This window comes from Symsagittifera roscoffensis, chromosome 6 (genome assembly GCF_963678635.1).
Source record: "Symsagittifera roscoffensis chromosome 6, txSymRosc1.1, whole genome shotgun sequence".
Taxonomy (NCBI): domain Eukaryota; kingdom Metazoa; phylum Xenacoelomorpha; order Acoela; family Convolutidae; genus Symsagittifera; species Symsagittifera roscoffensis.
The window spans coordinates 44,390,499-44,400,063 of NC_087067.1; the positions used below are offsets into that span (position 1 = coordinate 44,390,499).

At 35.5% G+C, this 9,565-nt stretch overlaps 1 protein-coding gene across 1 annotated transcript; it reads left to right on the forward strand.

Moving 5' to 3' along the window:
- The first annotated feature begins 618 nt into the window (after positions 1–618).
- LOC134848766 (all-trans-retinol 13,14-reductase-like) lies at positions 619–5,454 on the forward strand. The gene is made up of 5 exons (XM_063866278.1): positions 619–631; positions 2,343–2,478; positions 2,896–3,035; positions 3,447–3,602; positions 4,010–5,454. The coding sequence occupies exons 1-5, from the start codon at positions 619–621 to the stop codon at positions 5,452–5,454; spliced, it is 1,890 nt and encodes a 629-aa protein (XP_063722348.1).
- Positions 5,455–9,565: the final 4,111 nt, after the last annotated feature.

The following is a 9,565-nucleotide window of genomic DNA, read 5'->3' on the forward strand; positions in this document are numbered from 1 at the left end:
CCGCAACAAAATCAATGTGCCGACAAAATTTTCGCTACAAGTATTTGTGCGCAGAATCCACAGAAATTTTGTAAGCTGGATCCACTTACATTTTGGAACATGTTTAAAGATTTGTCTCTGAAATCCAGGAACATACAGACACAAAATTGTGCGCGCCCATCCACTGCACAGTTTGGCCTCGCAATGAGCAAAATTTTTCTTCGAATTGTCCGATTGTTATGAAAATTGTGATGCGGATTAATTAAGCCTTGAAAAACATATTTGCTGGGCTTCGTAATTATTCTTGTAAAACCACTCGTTGCACCGAAAAAATGATGCTCGTTTCAGGTGGGGTGGGGGGGGGGTAAAGAACAGATTTTTTTATACCGGATGCGGGCGAATAGTGTGAAATATCGTTTTCCAAAAATAGTTATAATCAACATTAATTTTTTGACCAAATTTTTTTCCGATACTTAGAGAGGCTAATTGCACTGCAGTGCTTATTTTGCACGTGTACGAAGAGACATATGACAAATGGATACTTTTAGAAAATTTAGTTTAACAGTTCAAATCTTTGTTTTCAACAGAAACAGAGACACCTAAGGAAACGGTAACCACCACACCCAAGAATCCATAGTAATGTCCAGAAATAGTGAGTACCATAGCCTTCGACAAAGCGATATATTCCGTTTTGTAATTCAGTTTACCACTACGTAAATCATCCAGACTTACATCCAGACTTACATCAACGTACATCCCTTGCAAGATATTAAGATATTTTAAAGCTATGCATCTTCTATAAAGAATTTTTGCAAGATTCTTGCAAGATTCTTGCAAGATCTTGCAAGATAACCTCCATTAATCGTCTAGGCAGGGTATAGCTTTTTAAGTCTCGAAAAATTAAATGATATGATGTGTCTCAGATTCGAAGCAAACGACATTTTTTATTCGGCGCTTTTCCCTTTTTCCTACACCTACGATTTACTGTTCGCCTTGTCCCATTGTTACAAAAATGGCCTGCTGACTAATTATCTAATTAGGCCCTGACTTACATATTTGATTGTCATACTTAACGTTCTAAAACCCCTGGTTACACCATGAAACTGATGCTTATGTAAGTTGGGGAACGGGAGGGGGGGGGGTAGGAAAAAGAGCTTTTTATTCATTTTGTTTGCTCAAACTTTAATAAAATAGTATTTCCGCTCAAACCAAAAAAAAAATTGGATGAGAAAAATGTCTTATTAAAAACATTTTTTTCCTTTTATACTATGCCGATAGGCTACTGATTTAAAAGAGAAATTTTTTTAATAAAACATTTTTCTCCGCCTATTCATTTCTTGATTTTAGCGGAAATGCAAAAAAAAGCTTAAGCGAAATTAAATTGTATATAAAAATATGTCATTTGTTTGAAGTGTTTAGACATTGGTGGAGTTGTCACTAAATAACAGAAGAAAGCTTGGCTCTTTTTCCTTTTCCCCCCACCTGCAAATTTTTTTATTTGAAGTTATTGTTCACTTTATCTGATTGTCATGAAAATTTACACGCAGACTAATTAGGCCATGACAAACATATTTGGTCTTCATAATTAACTTTGTAAAACCACGCGTTACACCATAAAGTTGATGCTCAAGTGAGGTGGGGGAAAAAGGAAAAAGAGCCGAAAGTTTCGAGGAAAGCAATTTTTAACCTGATTATTTTGATCAATTTTCAAATTTGGTTATTCCACCAAAAAAAGATCCTTCTAAAAGTTGGTTTCCTTGCAAAGATTAAGTAAAAATTTTTCCGAAGCATATATTATATCAGCTCCCCTCTTATACCATCCCCTATTCAGCTTGTACTTTTACTAAATGAAACTTAGGTTGACAGTGCCAGGTTGTTTTGACATCTGGCATGTATGCCAACAAGCCAATTCCAAACGCATTTGGCATTATCTATCTATAAGCTAGTAAATACAATAGTTGATTCAAAAAACTAGTTTCATCAAAGATTTTGGGGGAGGGGCGGTAAAATAGCCATAGGCTCTTTTTCCTCCCCCCCCCCCCCCCCCCCACCTCACTCAAACATGAATTTTATGCTCTAACGACAAGGTTAATTATGAAGACCAAATATGTTTGTCATGGCCTAATTAGTCTTCATGTCAATTTTCATGACAATCGGAAGAAGCGAACAGTAACTTTAAATATAAAAATTTGCAGGTGGGGGGGGGGGGAAAAGGAAAAAGAGCCTAGCCATATCCATATATTGAGAAGGTAAACAAAAATTTCAAAGTGTTTTGAAGTTTAGAATTTACTGAATGTTTGTCACAATACTAACTAATCATAATAAATTGTCATCATTTCATTCTGTTTTTGTTTTCGTCTTAGAACTGCTGATTGCCACAGCTGTTGCGGCAAGTGGCTCCGGAGTGGCTTTGATCCTCTACCTAGTGTTCAGAGGAGATGAGCGGGACAACCCCTTCCGAGAGTTCTTAAGATCCCATCCGCCCGCAACTGGCAAAAGGTGAGAGCATATAAGTTAATTATAAAAAATAAATGATTAAACAAAAGAAATAAATGTATCGAATAGCTGAGTGTTTATCAGATTGAAACTCAAATTTTATATATTTTTTGATAATGAAAAATTTCAGTTTTTTTGTTGAAGCGTTTTGATAAGTCATCAGTTGTATTCAAGCGGCTGTTTATTTTTTTAAGGTTTATTTTTGTGATTTGTTTTCATGTAGAATTTCTACACGAAAACAAATCACAGAAATAAAGCTTAAAAAAATAAACAGCCGCTTGAATACAACTGATGACTTATCAAAACGCTTCAACAAAAAAACTGAAATTTTTCATTATCTCTAAAATATTTGGAATACAAACATATGATTCCTGTAAACCCCTTTCAAAAGATTATTTTCAAAAAAGTGTTTTTTTACAGGTCTTCGAAAGAAAAACGAAAGATGTTGCGACATCATCTGCGCGGCTCCAATTTGGACAAGGTGCCTCGACACTTCGATGTCATCTGCATTGGATCTGGACTGGGATCACTCACCACAGCTGCCATGCTGGCCAAAACAGGTGGACATAGTTGAGCGAATGAAATAGTTTGAGAACTAACAAAACTGAAGTCATTTTTTGAACATAATGTACGTTACAAGCTATTTCTAAACAACATAGGAAAAGACAAGGAAAGCATATTTGATGTTGATCTCTTGAACATATGGAAAACATCAGTTATATGTTTCATAATTCTGTATTGAAGCAAAGGTTCTTTGCGACTTCTTCCGATATATCTCAATATTTTTAAACATATATTTTTTCAGGCGTGAGATTCAAGTTTTTTTGCTTTCAAAGTTATAGGCTGTAAACGGTCCACAGCAGTTGAGGAGTTGCTTTTATGTTCCAATTTTTCCAGTTTGTTAAATTCCGGAGCTCTGCGTTTGGAATTGATTTTGTTAAAAACGTTAATCCAATTTTAAATCATTCCAGGTCGTTCAGTTTTGGTGTTGGAACAGCATGCAAAAGTAGGAGGGAGCTGCCACACCTTCGTTGAAGGTCCCTTCGAGTTCGACACGGGACTCCACTACGTCGGCAACCTCGGATTCTCATCATCCAACTTCAAACTCCTCGAACAACTCACCGAAGGTCATCAACAGACCACTCTTCTTTCCCAGTTTCAGGCAGACCACTTTTCCGAGCAATTTTTAAAATCTATCGTTGACATGAAATACATCAGTAAAATCGGTTTTAGTAGTGTCTTGAGAAAATTGTGAAAATGGTACAAAAAGGAAGGCTTCTAAGAAAAATTTAGTCTCCAAGTTTATCAACTATCAAGGCGGAACAGTTTTGATATCCTATAAAAAATTGAGAATCAATTGGTCGGATCAACTGATTCTCATATTGTTAAAGGATGTCAAAACTGTTTCAGTTGTGTAAATTCTCGCAAACAAAACAATGTACATTTCAGTTAAAATAAAACAAACTGAAAAAATTATCAAGAGAAAATGAAATTAACAAAGTTACTGAAAAATACAACTGGGAAAGAATTCAAGGCCAGCTCACCTGGGCTAAGATGGAATCGTGTTTCGACGAACTAGTCTTCGGAGATCTTCAAAGTCAGCACGACGACTTGAGACGATTCTCCATCCATGGGGGATACGATAAGTGGAAGAAACACATGCTTGAACTGTTTCCAGATGAAGAAAACGCCATCAATCAATACCTTAAGCTGATTAGATTCATCAAGTACATGAAAATATACTTCTGGGCTCTAAAAACAGCGCCAAAATGGATCGCACAATTTTTGGTCTCGCTGAAGATTTTGCCCCCGAAAAGTTACAGAGAGAAGTATTTTTACACTTCGGCAAAACAAGTTATTGAAAGTTTGACTGATAACGAAGATTTACGAGCGTGTTTACTGTACAACTGGGCAGGAATTGCAGCGCCTCCGGGCGAAACGCCCCTTTATGCCCTAACTACAGTTTCAGATCATTTTGTATCAGACGGTGCCTTTTATCCCGTAGGGGGGCCTTCAATTTTACCCTTCTATTTGACTCAAACTATCATTAAAAACGGGGGTCATTTTTTCACAAAGGCTAACGTGAGCGAAATTTTAGTTCGTAAGACGAAAAAAGATTCCCTCGAAGCGTATGGAGTGCTTGTTAAATATGGAAGCGGAACGAACACTGCCGCTCAATACGAAGCCGACTTGATCGTCTCGGGTGTCGGATTACACAACACTTATCTCGATCTCGTGCCTCGTTACGTATTAGACGATTTCTGTCCTAGTGCAAAGTGGCTTTTAGAAGAAGGATCGCCAAGCATAAGTTATTTCAACATTTTCGTCGGCTTAGACAGCGGCGATAAAGAACTGATTTTGCCGTCTCGTAACTTTTGGGTTTTCAATGGCCCGAATTACGACGAGCTTTACCAGTCCTGGATTTCGGAGCCTGATCCATTCGAGGCCCTGGAAAAGTTTGGGATTCCGGTTATGTTCGTTACTTTTCCTTCGGCTAAAGATGCGACTATCAATTCGGCAAATAAGAAGGGTTCGCAAACTTGCGTAGCGGTGACACTAGCGCCATATGAGTGGTTCAAAATTTGGGACAACTGCCCGCAACGCAAGGCTGACCGAAACTACGAGAAACTAAAAGACGCATTCGCGAGAAAAATGTGGAAACGAATTTTGCAAGTGTTTCCGTATTTGCAAGGTAAACGGAAACTGTTAATTGTCGGCTCCCCAGTGACTCATAACTATTACCTGAAAATGCACAAAGGTCAAATCAACGGCATTCAGCATAACATGGCTCGGTTTACAGAAAACTTCACAATCCAATGTCGAGCAAAAACTGAAATCAAAAATTTATTCATGACCGGCCAAGACACAGTTTTTTGTGGCGCTTCCGGAAGTTTAACAGCAGCCATGTTTACAACATCGGCTATTTTGGGGAGAAATGTTCATAGAGATTTGAATAAACTGTACAAAAAAAGTGTGTGAACGGCAAACATAAATTTTATTATCTTGAAATTTTTTTTTTCTGTTACCTAAAAAGCAAGAATGAAAAAAATATGTGAACGTTCTTCGAATCACAATTTTATTGGATTTGTAATCAGATCAAAACAAAGTTATCGGTTCTGTTCTTGATCGGGTTGTCAAGGACATCCGTTACTTTCAACATTTCCCATTTCGAGGTCAGCTCGTTTTTAATTCAGTGGCCGTTCAACCAACTCTGATTAAGATCCGGTGTCCGCGTCTTCAAAAAATAACATAAACAATTTCATATGTATAGTAAATCTTGGTATATGCTAGATGAGAAATGAAGTTTTCATCAGAATAAAGTCGACACGTGTACGTAACCAAAAAGTCCTATCTTTGATAAATTATCAAAAAATTCGGATCCGAATTACTATTTGGTCCGTTAAGAGAGTAATCAGCTCTGAAACTGCCATTCATAAGTTGAAAATAGGTTGACGACGGCCAGTTCTTCTCCCTCGTGATATTTTTTCTGAAATTCAAAACATAAAAAACTTTTTAAAAATGACTTTTCATGTCATAAACTGCATTAAAACGTGTGAGAGTGAACAGGTGAGCAAAATTTTATAATATTTTTTTTGCATGCAAATAGCCCTGTGAACAATTTTTGAACAGCTTTATTTTGCAAATTCACAAGTGGTGGGAAGCTCGAATACAACCAAGAAAAAGTATATATGAAATGTAAAAGTTTTTAACGGAAATTCAGAAAAAAAAATAAATAAAAATAGCTACAAAACTGCTCAAAAGGAGACCTTTAATTTACCGTATAGACTTTGTTAACCATGTATAAATAAAGTGAGTTGATGAAAAACCTAATATCCGACCTTTTTCCTTTTCAATAACTGCTCGAAAAAAAGGTATTTCGATAACAACTCCCAAAATGTTGAGAGACTCAAAAACTTTAAGCTTTTAAAATTGACAGCAAAAGGTCAATTTGGGCAACACTAAGCCACAGGGCACAGTGCTAAGGCCAAAAATTTTTGCAATTTGTGTGAATTTCTGCATAACTTTAAGAATCAATTTGAAAGTTGCGTTCAAACTCTTCAATTTGCAGACAATTTATAAAGTACATGATACCTTGTAATTCATGATTTTTAAAATGCCTCTTCAAATTCATGAATCTACTTTGATCAATACAGAAAAAACACAACGGGTCTTTCAGTTCGGTGACTTCTAAAGATGAAAAAATGAAACGTATAAGTTTGTGAATTATTTTTAAATCAATGGGAGTTACTTTACTTTTTTGCAATTTCATTGTTTATTTTTTTCCAACACCTCTTCAATTTCCTGAATTTCAAGCCAGTGGAAATAAAAGTGACCTTGCAGATACCATTTAGACTCATTAAGGCATCGGTGGTAAATAATCAAAGGAACCACCGGAAGTTTTTTGTATTTCGATAGCTTTTGAAACATAGACGGATTTGTCTAATACGTTTTCCTAATCAGCAATACTTAGATCGCTCACAGTACCATACTTTTGTTTTGGAGAAATGCACCAAGTGATTTTTTGAAGCTCACTCAAATAAATTTGTTCTTTGAAAATTAACTCGTATTCTTTTTTTGAAACTTTTTTGCCCTTTCGAGAAACACGACGTAGCGTTCATTACAGAGTTTCAAAATGAAATTTTTTCCGTGATTGAAAAGACTCCTAATTGTAAATGTTCATTATAAATATCTTCAGTACACCAAGTTCCCTCCAATTTCATTTTTCTTATTTCAAAATTTGACAAAATTAACATTTGGTATTCTTTGTCCAGAAACGGCCGCCGCCTCTGGAGAGTAATTTCAATTTACTGCCTTTTCACCATAAAACAATAAAGTTACAGAATTAATTTACTGCTGCCAACAGATAAACTACGCTGCCAAAATCGCCGGCGAATTTTTATTATATACTATAAAAGTCAATTCCACTTTCATTAACAAATTTCAACTAGGTTGAAAGTTCATTTGCCCGAAACAAATATAACAATTATTATGATTCATTTAATTAACCAAAACCAATAAGTAGGATCCCCAAAAATTGGAATTAGAAAAAATTTTGTTTATCGTGTATCTTGTTGTTAAGCTTAATTTAGCAAGATTTTAAGCAGGGGGTCTTCTGCTTTTTGTGTGAAAAATTTCTTTCGTTTACAAAATCTTAGCATGAGGGTTCTCCAAAAAATTGAGGATCCCTTTGCAAGGATTTTGCTTTACGTGAGGACCCCCCTTAGGATCCGGGACACGATACAATTCTACTACCAACCCTTTCTAAAAAATTTTCAAAATTTTGCTTTTTATTTAAAGGTCTGGGCGCACGTGAAGAAATGTGAACCGGGGACATTCAACTCCACCACAAAAATTGAAAACGAGTATGAGAATAAAGATGTTTACAAAATCGAAGTTTAAATTTGTTTTGGTTTCATTTCAAAGACTAAGTTAATAACACTTGGTTTATTAAGTTAGTACTGAGTTAGTTACAAAAAATAACAACATTAGATTTTATTTCAAAACTATTAAACTTATTAACTAAAAAAAAGTTAATAAAAGGGTTCATGGGCGGTCAAATATTGAAAAGCGGTGGCTGTAATTATGTTTAGGTTTGTTCAGTATCAGATTTGAAAGGCAAATATTATAAGCAAACGTTCAACATAAATGAGCAAGGTTTTTCGCGGCTTAACATAGAGCTTTTAGAGACTTCGCAACTGCTATTAGGCCCACCAGAGAAATCGTGCAATATTTTAATTATAGTTATCAGATTATCTTGCTTACTTCGATATTAGATTATCTGATTTCCATGTCAGAACTGTATAACCTTCCAAAATCTAGACTTCATCATTTTTTGTGTATATTTCCGTATCAAGTGAACCAGCGGCGGGTTTCAGATTTTTTGACGATTTTTTTTCAGGCGATTAATTGAAATTCCTGCGAAGTTCTACGAACGCAAAAGAAAAAAGAAACGTCTTTTAAACAAAATAAAAAAGAACAAAATATGTTAAAATAAAATGTAAGCCACTGTTGAAGCTAGCGAACTTAGAACTTATGAATTTAGCTTAATCTTTTGTTGGTACTTTAACAACATTCAACTGGCAAGGTTAAACATTCGGGACCTGCTGAGTTGCGACCCCACTATCTTATGATTGCAATCCTACGCTCATACTATCTGAGCTGCCTGGTCCACACGGAGAGTCAAATACTGATCTCTCCTAACTAGAAACTAGAGATGTTTTTCAATCTCTTAGTTTTACTATATGATCACGACTTTCTTAGAGTAGAGTCAATTTTAATGCTCTAACACACTCCTAAGTTTTGCATCATTTTAACCTCACTTTCTAGCGTTATGCTGCGTTCATTACCTTTCTAAGCCAACGAACTTAGAACTTATGAACTTAGCTTATTCTTTTGTTGATACTCATGCAACATTCAACTAGCAAGGTTAAAATCGGGGATTAAAGAGTTGCGAGCCAACTTTCGTTTGATTGGTATCCTATGCTCACAAAAACTGAGCTACCTGGTCCACCCCCAGAGTCATATACTGATCTCTCTTAACTAGAAACTAGATAGTTTTTACAATCTCTTAGTTCAAATGTATGATCAAAACTTATTTTTAGTAGAGTAAACATTTTTGCTCTAAATCCAGTAAAAAAAACGAATCTAAACTGGCTTCTAAGAATTCAAGGATGGAGTTTTTTAGATTTTTATTCAAACTAGGCTACTGCTGTTTTCTTCTGATTCTTCTTAATAAATAACCTTTTCAAATATCTCTCTGAACGATTGGTAAAAATTGTGAAAATGTTTTTTGAGATTCATCATAAAATTGATTTTGTTTTAGTTTGTCAATGTTTTTTGCTAACCAAAACTCAATTCAACAAAAGGCAATTTTCTTTTGATTATTTCAGAACAAATATGAACAGTAAACAAAAATAAGGAAGCGATTAAGGCATACAGAGGCAGACCAGGCTGACCAAAAAGTGAGTCAACTAGTTTTTGGTCCCAATCTCTCAAAACTAACACAAATGAGTTTTTCGAGCAAGATAAAAACAACTGTACAGTTGGACCAAGTTGAAATCCACCACCCCCTCTCTTTGATGGCGTTAGG